This window comes from Chiloscyllium plagiosum, chromosome 2 (genome assembly GCF_004010195.1).
Source record: "Chiloscyllium plagiosum isolate BGI_BamShark_2017 chromosome 2, ASM401019v2, whole genome shotgun sequence".
Classification (NCBI taxonomy): Eukaryota; Metazoa; Chordata; class Chondrichthyes; order Orectolobiformes; family Hemiscylliidae; genus Chiloscyllium; species Chiloscyllium plagiosum.
The window spans coordinates 18719458-18739175 of NC_057711.1; the positions used below are offsets into that span (position 1 = coordinate 18719458).

The 19718-nt window shown below is 39.9% G+C and overlaps 1 protein-coding gene across 1 annotated transcript in view; it reads right to left on the minus strand.

Annotated features, from left to right (window-relative positions):
- Positions 1–19057, minus strand: part of LOC122557314 (N(4)-(Beta-N-acetylglucosaminyl)-L-asparaginase-like) — a 31295-nt gene extending 12238 nt beyond the window's left edge. The window contains exons 1-7 of the mRNA XM_043704893.1: positions 18677–19057; positions 11865–12018; positions 10730–10842; positions 7326–7438; positions 7082–7199; positions 5663–5738; positions 1880–1987 (exon numbers count right to left, since the gene is read on the minus strand). Of these exons, the coding sequence (XP_043560828.1) occupies positions 1880–1987; positions 5663–5738; positions 7082–7199; positions 7326–7438; positions 10730–10842; positions 11865–12018; positions 18677–18794 (800 nt within the window). The 5' untranslated portion in view covers positions 18795–19057. The remainder of the gene's footprint in view (positions 1–1879; positions 1988–5662; positions 5739–7081; positions 7200–7325; positions 7439–10729; positions 10843–11864; positions 12019–18676) is intronic.
- Between the last annotated feature and the right edge of the window lie 661 nt (positions 19058–19718).

Genomic DNA, 19718 nt, shown 5'->3' on the forward strand with positions numbered 1-19718 from the left:
CTGGAACATCCTTGTAAATCTTTTCTGAACCCTTTCAAGTTTCACAACATTCTTCCGATAGGAAGGAGACCAGAACTGCATGGAATATTCCAACAGTGGCCTAACCAATGTCCTGTACAGCCACAACATGACCTCCCATCTCCTATACTCAGTGATCTGATTAATGAAGGAAAGCATACCTAATGCCTTCTTCACTGTCCTATCTGCCTGTGACTCTACTTAAGAAACTATGAACCTGCGCTCCCATCTGATCAAGATCCTATTGTACTCTGAGGTAACCTTCTTCACTGTCCACTACACCCCCAATTTTCATTTCATCTGCAAACTTACTAATTATACCTCCTATGTTCACATCCAAATCATTTATGTAAATGACGATAAGCAGTGGACCCAGCACCTATCCTTGAGCTTTTCCAGCATCACGCTCTTTGACATCTACTGCTCTGCCCTTAATCCTCTTTGTTACTTCTTCAAAGAACTCAATCAAGTTCGTGAGACATGATTTCCCACGCTCAAAGCCATGTCGAACATCCCTGATCAGTCCTTGCCGTTCCAAATTCGTGTAAATCCTGTCCCTCAGAATTTCCTCCAACAACTTGCCCACCATCAATGTCAGACTCACCGGTCTATAGTACCATGGCCATTCCTTATCACCAATCTTAAATAGTGGCACCACATTAGCCAATTGACCATACAAATATCTCTGCAAGGAGCCCAGCAATCACTTCCCTGGCATCCCCCAGAGTTCTGCAGTACACCTGATCAAGTCATACACCTGTATGCATTTAAAGACATCCAGTACCTCCTCCTCTGGAAGATGGACGTTTTCTGCAGCAAGTGATTTAGCTCTGAAATGTGATGTACTTTCTGAGAATGACTGAGAGACAAATACAACCATGGTTTTCAAAAGAAACCTGAATGATTATCTAAAGAGACAACGTTTGTAGGGCGATGAGGAAAAAAAAGCCAAGGGAGTGGCACTGTTTAAATTGCTTTCACAGAGAGACAGAACAGAAATAATAGGCTGAATGGCCTCTGTGTTGTATCTATTGTAAAATCCTAGAATGCCTGTGGCCCTTAATAACAAGCTCCCAATCTTCCCTTTCTTTGAGCCAAATATCATTGTGACTGCTGCATCATTGAACTGAAATTTGCTGGAATAATTACAATTAGGTTCTTAGCGCTTGCTGTTAGTATGGGAGCATTTGGAAAGTTATTAAATCTCTACACACTGGAAAAAAATTCAAACATCCAGAGATTGCTGGGAGAGACATCTTTCTGTTGCATAGGGAGCACCGTTACAGTTCTTACCCATAGACCCTGCATTGAAATAAATTTCACAGTGTGAACCTGCTGTCCTTGTACACTAACTCCATATGAATGACTCAAAAAGTTGGGATTGGTACATGCAGAAATCACCGAGTTTTAACTGAACAAACTCTCCAGCTCTATAAAAAACAATTTAGAACGGTGCTGTTCTAATCCCTCAAACAAAAATAAGCTTCTGGAAATATAACTTACTTTGATTAAGCATTGTGTAAATAAACTCAATATTTCTTGCCCTGATCCCAGACACAAAGATGCCATTTTAGGAGGCTTCATGCTGGAATAAACACGGGTCTGTGCTTTAAAGCCAGTCAAATCTTCACTGGCAGCCGACATTAGAGCAAATGGTGTATTTTCTTTTGTGGGGGACACTTTCACTACTAATTGTGAAATTTAGACTTCTGTCTCCTGTGCAGGCATAACTCAGCAACTATTTTTACAATGCAACATACCTTCACATACATACACTGTCTTAAGTTTGCTCCCTGCTAGATCATTCCAATTTCTGAACTCCATCACCTGGTAAAAGGTGGATCTGGTCAGAAAGACATACCTTGGGAGAAACCGCATCATAATATCGCCCATTCCTGTAGCAGCTGCAGCTCCGGCTGTGCTATCGGCATAAGCACCTGCCCCAACTATTGGTGAATCTCCCACACGGCTAGAAGGAACACAAATAATTATTGGGAGGCAATAGCCTGGTGGTATTATTGCTCGACTATTAGTCCAAAAACTCAGCTACTGTTCTGGGACCCAGGTTCATATCCCACCATGGGTAGTTGGTAGCATTTGAATTCAATAAAGAATCTGGAATTAATTGTCTACTAATGACCATAAAATTGTCGTCAATTGTTAGAAAAACCCATCTGGATTCACTCATGTCCTTTAGGGAAGAAAATCTGCCATCTTTACCTGGTCTGGCCTAGATGTGACTCCAGACCCATGTGGTTGACTTTTAATTCCCCTCTGGGCAATTAGGGATGGGCAAGAAATGTTGGCCTAGCCAGAGACACCTACATCCCATGAGTAAACTAATCATTGTTTTTTTGAGTAAATATCCACCTGGATCACGGAAATCACAGTGTGTCAGGCAGCATCCATGGAGAGAGAGAGCAAGCTAACATTTTGAGTCAAGATGACTCTTCATCAGAGCTGACATGAAGCTTGCTCTCCCTCCATGGATGCCAACTGACCTGCTGTAATCCCCAGCATTTGTTGTTTTCAGTGCAGATTCCAGCATCTGTGGTAATTTGCTCTTCCATCCCAGAAAATTAAATTTCACTGTTTAAAAAATGCTTAGAAATACCACGCTAATTCACTGAACAATTCAACACCCCATAATTCTCTAAGTGGGGAGGAAATGCCTCTGGACTAAATGGCGAAGCTCCAATTATCATGAGGATTCACCCAGCAGTCAATGGGAATACTAGGCAACAAATGGAAAGTCAAATATTAGCAAATTTTGTAAAGCATTATAAACTTTTTTCACTTTATGTTCACTGTCCCTTCCAGCACATCTTCCTACCAACAATTTTGAATCTTTATGGGTTTTCTTCCATTATCTCATGACACAAAATTCCATGAGACTGAGAGAGGGACTAAATTTAACTTCTAGACCAACACAATTTCTCTCACATTCTACCTCAAATAACTAAAGACTTGCATGCAGCTGGCTGCAATATTGCAAAAACAACTTGCATTTATAAAGCACCACTGACATGGTTACACATCCAAAGTTGTTTCACAGGAGCGAAGGTCAACAAAATCAAGTTGACAGCAAGCCAACTAAACAAGATGATGGAATGGGCGACCAAAAGCTGGTCAAAAACAGTGAGTTTTTATAGAAAAAAAGAGAGAGAGAGATTTAGGAAAGAAATTCTGGAGTTAAACACAAACTGAAGGCACAGCAGCCAGCAGAATGAAGAAGGTTTCGGCAAGAAAAACATCCAAGGTTTATTAGCTAGACACAACTTAGGTATTAAACCTAGGACTTTCCCCTTGTTTAGCAATCCAAAGTCTAACCTCACCTCCACATTTGAAACTCCAGTCCCCATAATCCCTCTAACCATGGTTAGTTCTCCAACACTAGCCCCTGCTTCCCACTCACAAAAGGACACACACCTGAATGGAGAGGACAAACAACTAAAATGATTGAGATTATTCTTGAACAAACAGACATGGTAAACAAATTTAGTCCTTTAGCACCAGATATGGCTGGATCACTTATCGACTTCTGCTCCTGTCTGCGAAAATTGCTCATAATTTCTGGATCATTCTGGGATGCAAAGGTATTTCAACTTCTCTGCAGTAAACACTCTTTGAAATGAACCCATTCCTCATTTATTAAGAAAACTAACTGACTTGCTTCTGATACTGAGCTACATAAAATCTAATATATAGTTGACTTTTAAAAGGTGCTGATTTGCCGAAGTCAGAAGTCATGTGACACCAGGTTACAGTCCAACAGGCCTATTTGAAATCACAAGCTTTCAGAGCACTGCTCCTTTGTTCACAAGCCCTGAAAGCTTGTGATTTCATATAAACTGGTTACACTGTAACCTGGTGTCATGTGACTTCTGACTTTGTCCACTGCAGTCCAATGGAGGCATTTACATACCATGGCTTTTAAAAGTCAATAGCTTTGTTGTGGTCAGTGGCAGATGGGTATTAGCTCATTCCTCCTAACTTGATTGATAGGGCATTTGTAGATTAACCATGATAACCTCTCTCAATGCCTCCAGTTTCTGAATTACCAGGCTGTCTGACATCTGGAACTGGATGAACAGAAATTAGTCTAACTAAATATACTGTCTTTGATCAACACCAGATACACCATTACCTAGCCATTAAACACTAGCCCCTCCCTGCTGAACTCGATTTGATGTCATGACGCAGAGATGGTTTTCTGACCATATATTTGTACTAAGATCACCTAAATACATCTCCAAAAAATCGTCCGACTCAGTTCTGCCTCTGCTTATCAGCTGTTTAAACCATTCTGAAACTTTATTGCTGGAACAGCACAGCAGGTCAGGCAGCATCTAGGGAACAGAAGATTCGACGTTTCGGGCACATGCCCTTCTTCAGGAATGACTGAAGAAGGGCATGTGCCCGAAACGTCGAATCTTCTGTTCCCTAGATGCTGCCTGACCTGCTGTGCTGTTCCAGCAATAAAGTTTCAGCTTTGATCTCCAGCGTCTGCAGACCTCACTTTCTCCTGTTTAAACCATTCTCCTTGCCTTCTTAACCTCTGGACTTCACCCTTCCAAAGCTCTCCTCAGCTCTGACCAACAAAGGATCTCTTCAGCTCTGGAAATCTCTGGTCTTCCTCACTTTTCTGCTTTAAGATACTCCTTAAACTGACAAAGCATTTTGCCCGAAAGTCTCATTGTGGCTTGGTGTCAAATTTTGTTCAGTATCATTATTAGTGAAGCACTTTGGAATGAGACTTTGCATTACAGGCACAGAATAAATACAAGTGTTTGTTGTTAACAAGCTGTCGGGGATGTTAACACTAATTTTTACAACAAAATTCTTCAAATAATATGCTCCAGCTGTTGGTGGCAAATAAATGTTGGATTGCTTTCAAACCAGTTTTAGGAGTTGCAGTGAAATTCAGTCAACTGTTTGAAACACATTTAAAAAACGTATGTTGATACCAATAAATTGCCATCTGTTAAACAGTCAGGGTTTTACATTATGGGGGTAATTTTCAACTTCACTGCCAGGGCAGTAATGGAGCGGGACAGATTTTCCACTAGATCTTTTTCCATATTTTGATTGTCGTACCAATTAAATTTTAAATTTCCATTTAACTGAAGTATTATGCCAGCTGTGACAATAATACAAGGCAAGTGAAAATACTTGACAGAAGTCACACATTAATAATAACACAAGGGGATGGCAACTTACTGTAACTCAATCCTGATGAATGATGGCATTTAGCCAAAACAATAGTTAGCCCCAAATATTGCTGGATGTTCACTCACATTTTTAAATGAGACAGATGATTTAATCATCATATACAACAGAACTTTCGAAGTAAATGAGGCTGTTGGCCCAAATAATATTTAGTCGAGTTGACAATCCTTATGCTAATATGAGAGACAGAGAACACGAGTGCGAGACGAGCAGAGCGAGTGCGAGCATGAAACAGATGGAGAGTGTGCAACACAAATAGAAAGAGAGTTTGAGCTCAAAAGTGATGGAAACAACGCAATGCAAGACAGATGGAGAGAGCAAGATGGCGCGACAAACGGTGGTGAAACAAAGATAGTGAGGCATAAAGAGAGACACGAGTCATTCACTAGAAGCTTTAGAGCCCAAAAATACATACCCTGGGATTTTATGCGTTGCACCATTAGTAGATGTTCCAGCCACTATACTTCTACTCTTATCAATTACAATCATACCTAAATTAAAAAATTCAATGGCAAAATATCATACAGGAATCTATAATTCCATACAACTAGTTGTAAAGTCCCCTTTAATAATGGCCACAATTACATGAAAGTCAACTCGCAAATGAATTCAGGAGAAAACACCACATAAAAGACATAAAATGAAGAATTGTGATAACTCCCAAACCTTTACTTTATGAATGTCATAAACCATATGTAAATGATTGAGAATTTAATAAACTTGATCTGATAGCATATTATCAGTGAGCTTTACTACAAATTACAGAGTGTGGTAGATCTTTCATTAATCAGAGATTAATACGGTACAGAAAAGGCCCTTTGGATTATTGTGTCTATACTGCTTGCACTAACTACACTAGCTCTATTTTCCAGCACTTGGCCCATAACCTTGGTGTTATGACATTTCAAGTGTTCATCCAAGTACTTTTCAAAGGTTGTGAGGTTACCCTGTTGAAGACCCACCTGTGTGAAAGATATGCAAAGACATAACTGAACAGGTTGGTTAGAAAACGTCTACACCTATATCAGGGCAACACAATCTTCTCTGCTCCAAAGATAACCATCCGAGCTTATCTATCTCCTATTCCAGGCAACATCTTAGTGAATCACCTTTGCACCCACTCCAGTGTAATCACATCCTTCCTATAGAGTGGTGACCAGATACTCCACAGTACTCCAGCTGTGGCCTAACCAAAGTTCTATACAGATCCAACAATGTCTTCTCTGCTTTTATATTCTGTGCCGCAACTGATAAAGGCAATGTCTTGTATGCCTTCTTAAGTACTTATTAACAATTTTAGTCTAAAAATTAAGGAGACCTACTTTTTTGCAATTTATTTTGAATTATTTATATATAGTAAAGTTCATAATTGTACACTTCATTTATATTGTATTTTCCTTTTAATTATTGTCTGCAGCTATGTGGTGAACGATGAATACTTGTTTATTTGTATCATAATTCAACATACGCAGCCAAGATAATTTTTCCAATAAACCAGTTACCTATCCACCTACTTTTAATCATTTCTTAGTTATGACATGGGATGTGAACATCACTAGCTGAGCCACGATTTATTGCCCATCTCTAGCTACCCTTAAGAAAGTTGTAGTGACGAGCTGCCTTCTTGAACTGCTGCAATCCAAAGAAAGTAGACATTCCTAAAGGACTATCAGGGAAACAATTCCAGGATATTGACCCAAAAGGGGTGAATAAGCAGGATATTTCCAAGTCAGAATGGTGCTTGGCTTGCAAGAGTACTTGGAAGTGATGGCGTTCAAGCGGCTGCTTGTACTCTTCAAGGCTGGTAGATTTTGCAGATTGGGAAAGAGCTTACCAATGGTATCATGGTTGTGAACATCGACCACATGTGCTGGCATTCTATGTCTTTTTGCCCATTGCCCTTCCTTTCGTTTATATGGTCCACAAGACGTTTTAGCATTTGGAAAGACATTCTGTGAAAACCAAATTTTTAACACAATACCTGGTAATATTATAAAATTCTTATTAATTTTCATCTTATGACTGAAAAGAAGTAAAAATATTTAGCAGGACTTGTCCTTGACAGAAGTGGCACCCACCTTCCAGTAATTGGGCTGGCATTTTTTGCTCAGCCATTCTGCATGGATGGACAGAGATTTATTTGATGTTAAGTCTTCACTGAGGAATCCCATATTCTGAGCAAAGATTGATGCTGTTGGAAAAACAATACTTTCATATGAAAAATTCAAAGATACTGCATTGGTACACAGAGCAGTACACTACAGGAACAGGCCCTTTCGGTCAGCTATCTGTAAGAATTATAGGCATGAATAGGATAAATAGACAAAGTCTTTTCCCTGGGGTGGGGAATCCAGGACTAGAGGGCGTAGGTTTAGGGTGAGAGGGGAAAGATATAAAAGAGACGTAAGGGGCAACTTTTTCACGCAGAGGGTGATATGTGTATGGAATGAGCTGCCAGAGGATGTGGTGAAGGCTGGTACAATTGCAACATGTAAGAGGCATTTGAATGGGTATACGAATAGGAAGGGTTTTGAGGGATATGGGCCAGGTGATGGCAGGTGGGACTAGATTGGGTTGAGATATCTGGTCGGCATGGACAGGTCTGTTTCCATGCTGTACATCTCTATGACTCTATTACATTTCTGCTGATGATGCCATTCTAAACTAAACCCATCTGTTAGCACATGCTTTGTATTTCTCTATTCCCTATCTATCTGTTTAAATGCTTTTTAAATGTTGCTTTTGTATCAGCTTCTACCAAATCCCTTGTGCCTACCACCCTCGGTATAAAAAAGACTTGTCCTGCACATCTCCTTTAAACTTTCCCCCTCTCACCTTAACCCTATGCCCCTTGGTTTTTAACATTTCAACCCTGGGAATAAGACTCCGACTATCCATCTCCCAGAGTCTCTCTTATATTTTTAAACTTCTGTCAGGTTGCCACTCAGCCTCTGACACTCTGGAGAAAACAATCCAAGTTTGTTCAACCTTTCCTTACAACTAATATACTCCAACACAGATAACATCTTTTCACCCTCGCCAATTCCTCCATATCCTCCCTGTAGTGTAGTCACTAGAATTGCACACAATACTCCAAACATAGCCTAATTAAAGTCTTTTACAGTTCAAACCCGACTTATGCATTTGAAACACACCATTCTAGAGTCTCACTCATAGCCACAGAAATGCCTAACTGTGCCCCTGACTATAGAGTCCCCTTTCAATCTATAAATTTTGTTACGTGCATGCAAGACATTGAAACTGACTTTCTAAGTCTCAGCCCTTTAATTATCCTTTGGCAATACAAAGATTTGGAAAAGTACTTTGGGCAGGCCACTGACTGTTTTCTGGTACTCCCCCTATCTCATATATTCACGATTTTAAATCTACGATAATTTCACTTAGCATTTCCAAACATATCAGTTTTCTGTCCACTAAGATGACCCAGGAATGTATTCTTGGCTGCCTGTCATGTTCTCTGTCAACATATTCAAGAACTGCCACAAACTTTATCAAAGATCATGTATTCATATGGACCAGCATAAGCTAAATTCAGGCCAGCTTAACCTCAAAAAAAAAATGCAAGGGATGAAATCTCTAGATTATAATAGGGTTTCCTCAGCTTGAGCTGTTCTCAATTAGCCATTTCCCACTGGAGACACAGTCGAGAGCATTGTTCTGGATGGTTGAATTGATGGTCAGTGTGAAAACAAAGTGCTGGAGAAACTCAGCAGCTCTGGCAGCATTTGTGGAGGGAGCAACAAAGTTAACATTCAAGACAAACTCTTCTTCAGAACTGCTCGAAACGTCAACTCCAGCATTTTGCTCGTACATCAGGAAAGAAGATCTTGAAAGCAATTTTAAGCAAAAGGAAGAATTAACTCTGTTCCTCACTATTGTGTATAATATTGTTCTTGCATCACTAGAGACAGGACACAAGAGGCATAGAATCATTAAACTGGCAACTATTCATGAATGTGTCAACTATCCATTAGTTAATTATTCAAGATCTGCTTCTAAGCGCATTGCAAAAAGGTCTTGTGACATGTTGCAAACTTTTTTTGTCTTTAGGCTATGTTGTGTGCAATTCTGGTCAGTACACTACAGGAAGGATATGGAGGCATTGGAGAGGGTGCAAATGATATTGCCCAGGGTGGCACAGTGGCTCAGTGGTTAGCACTGCTGCCTCATAGCACCAGGGTCCCAGGTTCGATTCCAGCCTCGGGTGACTGTCTGCGTGGAGTTTGCACATTCTCCCAGTGTCTGCGTGGGTTTCCTCCGGGTACTCTGGTTCCTCCCACAGTCTAAAGATGTGCAGGTCAGGTGAATTGGCCATGCTAAATTGCTCATAGTGTTAGGTGCATTAGCCAGAGGGAAATGGGTCGGGGTGGGTTACTCTTCGGAGAGTCGGTGTGGACTGGTTGGTCTGAAGGACCTGTTTCCACACTGTAGGTAATCTAATCTATGTTGGAGTATATACTAGTTGTAAGGAGAGGTTGGATAAACTTGGATTTTTTTTCTCCAGAGTGTCAGAGGCTGAGTAGCAATCTGATAGAAATTTACAAATTTAAGTCACTGAGTGACTTACATTTCTCTCAGTAAGTAAACAAATATGTCACACAATCAGCATTGCATGATTTACTCTTTATGATATGAATCCTTTCCAATACATTAAACCCAAATCACTGCTTCAAACAAAAATAAACATTCTGCTTTCCAGCGATATTATTTGCTGACAGTAAGATAACAAATCCAAAATAAACCATAACTGTGCATTTTTTTCAAAAAAAAGAGTATACACCGCGGAACTGAATGACACGAGGAAATTTAAAAAATATAAATTGCCTTCAAATAAAAATGGAGCAATTAGATTTATGTCGAATGTTCAAAGTCATTCAAATGAAGACATAAATAAATTGCGTCTGGTCTAATTATTTTGGCCTAGTGAATCTACCCATTTAGTCGGTCATTAAATGTGTATTTTTCTTAACTGGAGTTTGTCATTTCTTTGCAAAGCATAGTTGATTTAACTGCTGCTCAGAATGCAAGTGCAAGACACGCTTTGAACTGCCTGAAATTTCCATCAGTCTTTGTAAAGTGTTGTCCATCACTCAATGTTGTGTGCTGACAGAAGTCCAGGAAAGCACTTTGAGGGCTGCAAGAAAGCTTAAGGGAGTTGCTATATAGATGCTATGGGGAAAAAGCAACTAAGACTTTTCAAGACATAGATGCGAAAGGCCCTGGAAACTGAGTAAAACCCTGTCGGCTGTAGTTTGACATGTCAAAAAATTTGTGAATGTTAGCTGCATTTGTAAATACATAGAACAAGAGAAAACTTATTTGGATTATCACTTCATGTAATGCCAAGTTTCCAATATCGTACAATGCACTTTTGTAAGTTTTATGAATAAATTAAATATGTTGAAGAACAAGAATATGTTAATACAAGTTCTTTTATCATCACTGGACAATGGAGATTTACCTGACTCTCCCACCAACAATGAATGACTGCTATGTTCCATCACTGCTCTTGCAACGCTGATTGCACTTTTAATTCTTCGCAGGTTTCCAACTGCTCCAACCTCAATTGTGTTACTGAAGAGTTTTAACAATATATATATATATATAAAACATGTGAGTGAAGAATTTCAATGTTTATGTTTCAATTAAGAAATGGCATGCTGTGAGCATTCATTTTCTGCACATTTTCAAAGTTCATGTTCAGAGTGTTCTCATTAAAAATATTAAATGTGGCATCACACTTGAAATAGATTGTGTGAATCATATACAGACTTCATGCACATTGTGAACTGTGCGCAACTCAACTAAAATACATTTCCAACCACATACAAGAAAACGGACTGTGCAATTCTGAGGTTTTGTGAGGGGAGCATAATCCATTTCAAAATATTTGGGGAATGTGGGAAACAGGAAAACTAACCCTCCTCATACCATCCAGTAATTATATCTACTCGTGTAAAAATTGAGTTTGTTTGAGACAAAACATGAAGCAAAAAAAAAAGGTCAGCTTATAATTAATACATGAGGAGTGGTGGTGGCATAGTGGTAGTGTCACTGGAATTAATCCAGAACTTCAAGTTGGTTCAAATCCCACCAAGGCAAATGGTGAAGTTTAAACAGAGAGGTAAAGATATATGGCCTCATGAAGATCATGTAATATTGTTCTAATGTCACTGATGTACTTTGGGAAAGAAAATCTAACATCCTTACCAGGTGTGGCCACATCGGACTCTAAAATCTATTCCATTGTCTTCTAGATAGTTAGGAACGCAAATGCAAAAACAGCAACAAAGAGAAAGACTCACTCGGGTGTTTCTGCCATACCACTCCAAAACATGAGCAAAAAGTACATGAAACATGACAGATTTTTCAGGCAAATGTCAACTTTTTCAGAAGGTTGACTATTACTGCAGTGAGTTTGGCAGGGTGAACAGCAAATAAAATGCAACAGAAAAAAGCAAAGATTTTGAAGCTAGATCTTATTTTGAATAAAGGTATTTGCAGAAGACTGTAATTCATCACACAAATCAATCCTGAAGGTTCAACTGTAAACAGATAAAAGTTATTTTCCGCGCAGTGGTTAGTTATTTACTCACCCATTCATAATCATAGCATCCAGTGTCGTCTCCCCGCGTTCATCTGGACTTCCACCATATCCCACAGTACCATCACACTGCTCAAACTCACACTGGCTGCAGCCTTTCTCTACTGCATCCAATGCTGAACCTCCAGAATGAAGAGTGTCCCATGCTGAATACAAAACACATCCAAATTAATCCAAACAAAATAAAAAGGTAGAAAAGTTTGTTTTTCTCTTTGGATTTGGAGTTTGCTGGTAAGGCCACATCTGTTCTCGTCTCTAACTGCAGTCCGTAAGATGTAGTTGCGAAGTAGGCCATTCAGCCCATCGAGTCTGCTAAGCCATTCAATAAGATAATGAATGATCTGATCTTTTTTTTTTAAATTCCCTACAGTGTGGAAACAGGCCCTTTGGCCCAACCAATCCGCAAAGACCGTTCCCTCTGTGACTACCTGGTCAGGTCCACGCCCCCCAGCATGGCCAATTCACCTGACCTGCACATCTTCGGATTGTGGGAGGAAACCGGAGCACCCAGAGGCAACCCACGCAGACACGGGGAGCATGTCTGTGTGGAGATTTCACTGTCACCCAAGGTTGGAATCGAACCTGGGACCCTGGTGCTGTGAGGCAGCATTGCTAAGCACTGAGCCACTGTGCTGCCCAAATCATCCTCAAATCCACTTTCCTGCTTTTGCCCCATAAGGCTTAATTCCCATAATGATTAAAAATCTGCCTGTATCAGCCCTGAATGTACTCAACAACCCTGCCTCGAAAAATTCAAGATTCACTCGCCTCAGAAGAAATTCTTCATCATCTTGGTCTTAAATGGGTGTCTCCTTACTCTGAGATGACGTCCTTTGGTCTAAAATGTTCCACAGGTATAAACAACTTCCCTGCATCTTAACCTGTCTTGATGATTCGATAACTATGGTAACAGATGGGTGTTTCTATGGTGTTTTGCCTCCCTGGTGCCAGGATCAAGGAGATGTCTGAGGTGGTCTGCAGTCATTGTTTTTACCACCTTGATTCGATAACTATGGTAACAGATGGGTGTTTCTATGGTGTTTTGCCTCCCTGGTGCCAGGATCAAGGAGATGTCTGAGGTGGCACAGGGTATTTTGAAAGGGGAGGGTGAGCAGCCAGAGGTCATGATTGATAGTAACGACATAAACAAAAAGAACGATGAGACCCTGCAAAGGATATTTAAGGAGTCAGGTGGAAAGTTGGTAGTATGACCTCTAGGGTTGTAGTCACAGATTACTCCCTGTGCCATGTGCTCGTGAGGCCAAAAACAGTAAGATATTACAGTTGAAATGTATGGATAAAGAGCTGAAGTAAAAGGGAGAGATCAGATATCTGGATCATTGAGATCTCTTCCTGGACAGGAGAGGCCTTACAAGAAGGACAGGTTGCTTGTAAACTGAGGGACACCAATATCCTAACAGGGAGGTTTGCTAGTGCCCCCACTTTGGAGGGTTTAAACTGGTGTGGCAGGGTTTTCGGAACCAGAGCAGTAGGTCAGCATGTGGAGTGATTGAGGAGAAGGTAGAGGTTAAGTCTAATAGGAAGAACACGTGATGTTAGTGAACTGGTGATCTGAAGTTTATTTTATCTTAATGCAAGGAGTACAACAGGCAAGGCAGGTGAGCTTAAAGCCTGGATTGGTAGATGGGACTACAAGTGTGGTAGCCATTACAGAAACTTGGTAAGAGAAGCGCAGGACTGGCAGTTCAACATTCCAGGGTTTAAACATTTCAGGCGAGATAGAGAGGGTTGTCAAAAGGGTTTGGGGAGTTGCAGTACAGATTAAGGGGAACGTTACAGCTGGACTAAGAGAGTATATCATGGATAGCTCATCCAAAGAGGCAATAAGAAAGATGCAATCATGATGATGGGGTTATACCATAGGCCTCGCAATACCCATTGGGAATTAGAGGATCAGATATGGAGGCAGATTATGGAAAGATGTAAAAACAACAGCATGTGATAAGGGCTGGTTTTAACTTGCCCATCATTGACTATGACACTCTTACTACCATGGGCCTAGGTGGGGTAGAATTTGTTAGGTGCACCCAGGAACAATTCTTGAAACAATATGTAGATATTTCAATTACGTTAGGGGTCATACTAGATATTGAGGAAAGAGTGTCGCCAGGTGATTGAAGCTTCAGTGGGACTGCGTTTTGGGAACAGTAATCATAATTCTAAAAAATGGATCTAAAGAGACTATTTAAAGCTCGTCTTTTAAATTTAGATATAGGAAAAATGATTAGGACATAAAAACTGAAAAAGCTAAAATGAACTGGTATGTTAAGCAAGGAAATATTAGTACATATAGCAGTGGCAGACATTTAAAAGGATATTTCAGAATACTAAGAGTAAGCACATTCCTACAAATATGAAACATTTCAAGGGAATGAACCACAGTTCATGGTTATTTGAAAAAGTTAAAGAAAGTTCAAAATTAAGGAAAAAGCATATAGTAGACCAAAGACGACAGGTAGGTCAAATTACAAAGAATAACAACAAACAACAAAAGGTGAATTAAGAACAAACAATTGTGTATGAGCCAGCGATTTTTTGAAAACTCAGCAATATCAAATCAGAGCTTCTGTAGGTATCTAAAAAGGGAAAATGTAAGTGCACTTAGTATGCAGGTACAGCAGAAAATAAGGAAGGCAAATGGAATTTTGGCATTTATTGTTAAAGGAATACAGTATAAAAGTGGAGAGGTGTTGCAACTGTACAAGGCATTATGTGATGGCACCTGGAGTTTTACATACAACTTTAGTCCCCTTACTTAAGGCAGGATGGAGTGGTACTGAAGGCAGTTCATAGGAGGTTCATTCTCATGATTGCTGTGTGGTGTTACCTCAAGCTTGAAAAAGGTTCATTCAGTATCTTCCACAAGAATACCTAATATATTACACTGTGTACTTTTGTTCGCTTGTACATTTTCCCACTGTATCTAAAGCCCATTAGTTTTTGGTGGCCCTCTCTCTCAAAGTGTTCTGAAAGAAATCACCATGGCTACAGAAATACTTGGAAGTTCATCATTAAATGCCTTCAGACACAGAAAATCCAATATATTACTAATTTTAAAAATCAGTAAGTCCAACTAAAAAATAAATGACACTAGAATTTAGATAAATTATACACCTTCCATCACAATAAGAAATAAGTTTGTTTGATGATTTTAAGTGAAAAGGAAGAGACAATAATGTAAATTAGGAGCAGTGATAAGTTACAATATTAACATCCTGTTGAACCTTCCAACAGTTTGAATCTTACAACAGTTTTTGATGTTTCTTCATTTAAGACCTTTAGATTGTAGTGGTGTTTTATGTGTACTGAATTACTTCAGTGCTTTGATAACAAATTGCTATGTGGTTTTTAAAATCAAATTTCACAAGAATAAACCATAAATTTGTTATAAGTAATGAAAACAGCTTGAGAATAAATGTCATGTTAATTACATGTTATCCTTCTCTGTTAGCTTGTTTAGCTTTTTTGAAGGTTTTGATATTTTAATGTCAATAGTGAACATTAAGAACAGTTAGTGAATGCAGTGCTGCACACCACGCAGCCTCTTCTTGTTACCGTTTCAAAACTTGGATAGCTAATATGTAAATGTCAATGTGTTTGGAATTTAAAACTCAGTTGTCTTCTATTAAACTCTGGTAGTGTAGATTTGCACACATTCTGCATTAAAGCTTTCTGATCAAAAGGGTAAGTAATTATACAAGAGCATGTGCCAGCATTACCCATCTCTGTTACCAGAAGCATAACAGGACTTGACATATCTATGGAATAATGGTGTATAGAATTCAGAGAATAAATGTCATTTTGACCTAACTAATTACTCGCTGGATATATGTGCTGCATACGACAGTCACAAGGATCCTGGCCTTCATTGAATTAGGTTATCTGACGCGGGGTTGGAACATCGCCAGAGCAGTGGTGTCCAATCAGAAAGTGACATCAAGGCACAAAAAGTCACTTGGGATGAGAATAATTTAAACGAAAGTGAAACGTTACCAGTAATCACCTATAAGATTAAGACTGGGGTAATTAATTTGGATAAAAAAAACTAAGTCAATTTTATGATTCATCATCATAAATCAGATGTAATTATAAAATTTCTTAAATCTAAGGGGATAATGTTTAAATTCCAAGAGGTAACACTAAAATATTTTACATCTTCATTAAATTAAATGAGGTAAAAAACAAATCAGAATTAAAGTAGAGCATTTAATCAACCCTCCCACCCATTAAAAAAAAGTGATATTGGCTCAAAAGAAACAACCCGTTAATGAACAGCTCCTGAGTCTTTTATTTATTTAGTCTTAATTTTGTTTCTTTTAACTCAATTATTAATCTCATAATCAAGAGCTTGATGGGACATTTTGTGCCATGTGAGAACTCCAGGTCACATCCCTTCCCAGAGAGTTACAAGTGTTGTCAGCTGGAGGGGCATGAATTCCAGGTTTTGGAGCTTGAGTAGCAGCTGGCAGACTACTTGCAAAGCTGAGAGTTTATTCAATAACATGTTTCCAGAAATGGTTACCCTGCAGCTCAAGGATGGACAGGTATGTAGGCAGTGGATGATTGCGAGACACTCGAGGTTTAAAAGGCATGAAACCCCTGAGTGCATCAGTCTACGATCAGTATTTATCTTAAAATACTGATAAGAGTAATGGTTCAACTGGGGAGTGCTGCCAGCATCAGTGTCAGAACCAAGATTCCATGTGACTCTGTTATACAGGAGGCATGAAGAATATGGGGAATGCAGCAGACTAACAACATGATATTTCTGTGACTGAATTCAAGGTTGTACGCTGCCTCCCTGGTACCAGAGTAAAGGATCTCACTGAGCAGCTACAGAGCATTTTTAGGGAGAAACACAAATTGTGGTCCATACCCATACCAAAAGTAAAAAGAGGATGAAGTCCTCCAGGTCAATTTGAGCAAGTTGAAAAGGGAACTATGAAGCATGGCTGAAAAAGAAGTATAGAAGTAAGTTTGAGAAGTAATTTTGTGGGTGACGCAAGGATTGGGTAGCTGCAGACAATGCCGAGGATTGCCAAAGGGTACAGCAGGATATTGATAGGCTGGAGGCTTGGACAGAGAAAGGGCAGATGGAGTTTAATCCAGATAAATGGAAGCTGAGGCACTTTGGAAGATCTAGTGCAAAAGGAAAGTATACAGTAAATGGCCGAACCCTCAGCAGCATCAACATATAGAAGGATCCAGGCATACAGGTCCATAGTACCCTAAAAGTTTCAACACAACTGGACAAGGTGGTCAAGAAGTCATATGGAATTCTTGCCTTCATCAATCAAGCAGAATATACAAATTGGTAGGCCATGATGGATTTGAATAGAACTTTGATTAGGCCACATTTGGAATATTGTGATGTGGAAGTGCTGCTGTTGGACTCTGGTGGACAAAGTTAAAAATAACAACACCAGGTTATAGTCCAACAGGTTTATTTGGAAATACAAGCTTTTGGAGCACTGATCCTTCATCAGGTAGCTAGTGGTGTAGGATCATACGACAAACTTTATAGCAAAATATCAGTGTCATACTCTGCTGCAATATATTGAACAAACCTAGATTGCTGCTAAGTCTTTCATCTTTTAGAATGGGTTTCAGGTTTCGATTCATTAACATGAAAATCCCAGAACTTCCTTCAAGTCACATTCCTGAGATAACTTAAGGTGCTATATAAAAAGTGACATCTCAGCTCAGACAATGCATTAAAGGCATGGGTTAGAGTCTGTCTGTATTCCAATCTTGAGTCAGACTGGTTATATTTTCAAAGTAGGAATTTATAAAATGTCACATGGATTATAAAAAAAGACTGCTTACAGATTGCTAGTTTCTTGAACAAAATAGAATGTATCTGCAAATACAATTCAGCAAATGCAAATTCACCCCATACACTTATATGTGTGTGCGTACATGAGAGCGAGGGAGAGAGTGAGAGTAGGAGTGTGATGGAGTATATGCCTGTGAGACAGTGTATGCATGGGTGTGAGTGTAGGGTGTGTGTGCGCGCGCGTGTATGGACAGTTCTGTTTGCCACACAACCAGAAGGATGTGGTCACTTTGGAGAGTACAGAAAAAGGTTTACCAGGATGTTGCACGCCTTGGAGAACATTAGCTATGAGGAGAGATTGGGCAAACTTGCTTGGATGATCTGATAGAATTTTACAAAGTTATGAGAGGCATGGATAGAATGGATAATCAGAGTCTTTTTACCAGAGTAGAAATGTCAATTACTAGGGTACATAAGTTTAAGGTAAAAGGGGGAAAGTTTAAATGGGATGTGAAAGGCATGTTTTCACACAGAGAGTGCTAAGTGTCTGAAATGTGCTGCCAGAGGAGGTGTTAGAGGCAGATACAATAGCAACGTTTGAGAGGCACTTTAACAGCTACACTAATAGGCAGTGAATAGAGGGATAAGCATAGAGGCAAAAGGTTTCTGGTTTAGACTACTGTCACAGTAGTGTCAGTGCATCTTCCTATGCCCTACTGTTCTTTGTTCATTTCTAAAGAGAGAAAGAGATGATTGGTGGGGAGTTTAACATGAGGGTCACCATATCTCAGGCCAAAGAGAGGAGGAGGAGGTGCCAGGATCCTTCACGACTCTACTGGAACTTAATCAGGATTAGATGAAGACCAGTAGAAACAACCAGAGCACACATTTGCAACAGCTCTCCTTGAACAAATGCTGATTATGTACAGTCTTAGAAACTTAGACCTACGTGTTTTTCCTATCAGTCGTTTGATTGTTTTGCAGAGCCATGCCTGGCTTGCACTTACCTCGCTGTGTTGCGTCTTTAAAAGGCCAAGTATTGGTGACCAGGGGGAGCTGGGCAGCAGCCAGGAAGCAGGAGGCGCTGAGCGCGAGGATCAGTGGAACGTAGCCCGGGAATCCCATAGCAACGCGAAGCGGGCTCCCATTCACAGAAAGCTCCGCTACTACTCAGCCCATCAAGCTCAGGACTTCCTCTTACACACCCACCTACGGTGGCTGCAAAAGGACGGCGAACTGCTTCCTTGTTTAAAAATAAATTTAGCTGTTCGGGCACTATTTAACTGCAAGATTCGGTTTTCCTAATCTGTCATTGCCTCAAATCACCGCCCCTTCACATAACAGGGATGTGAGAAATTTCTTATTCTTTTCTTGCAATTGCTCCCTCTCCTTTAGAAACATTTTTTTTTGAATGCCCCTCCAGACAGCAGACTCTGGGACGTTTAATTTTCAAAAAGTGTTTTCTAAAGGTTCTGTTGATTTTAGAGTTCCTTAAATTGGGCGAACCCAGAATCATTTGTGCATCGGAAGGCAGAGAAATAAAAACAATGTTGAGTTTCTCTCTTGACCCTTGAAGTGCTGATGGCTCCAGATATTCTGTCCACGCTCCTGCTGCACTTCATTGATATCCCAAACAAAGTACTCCATGACAGCAATTTAAAAAAAATGGTCAGCGCACCGTAAATTAGGCTAGGTGATGAAAGGGTTAGGATGCTTTTAAATGTTGCATTCCGGCAGAAGGCTGGAAAAACACAGCAAGTCAGGCAGCATCGGGAGGTGGAGAAGTCGAATTTTCGACTGTAACCTTTGAGTTACGGACGAAACGTCGACTTCTGCACCTCCTGATGCTGCCTGGCTTGTGTTCTTCCAGCCTCCTGCCGATCTACTTTGGATTCCAGCATCTGCAGTTTTTTTGTTCCTTCAAATGTTATATTAGCATAGTATTTTCAATCTAAAAGTAGGCAAATGGGACTAGTTTAGTTGGGAAACTAGCTCCTTGAAACTCCAGCTCCTTGAAAACCGAGTTAGGGAACTGGAGCTGGATGAACT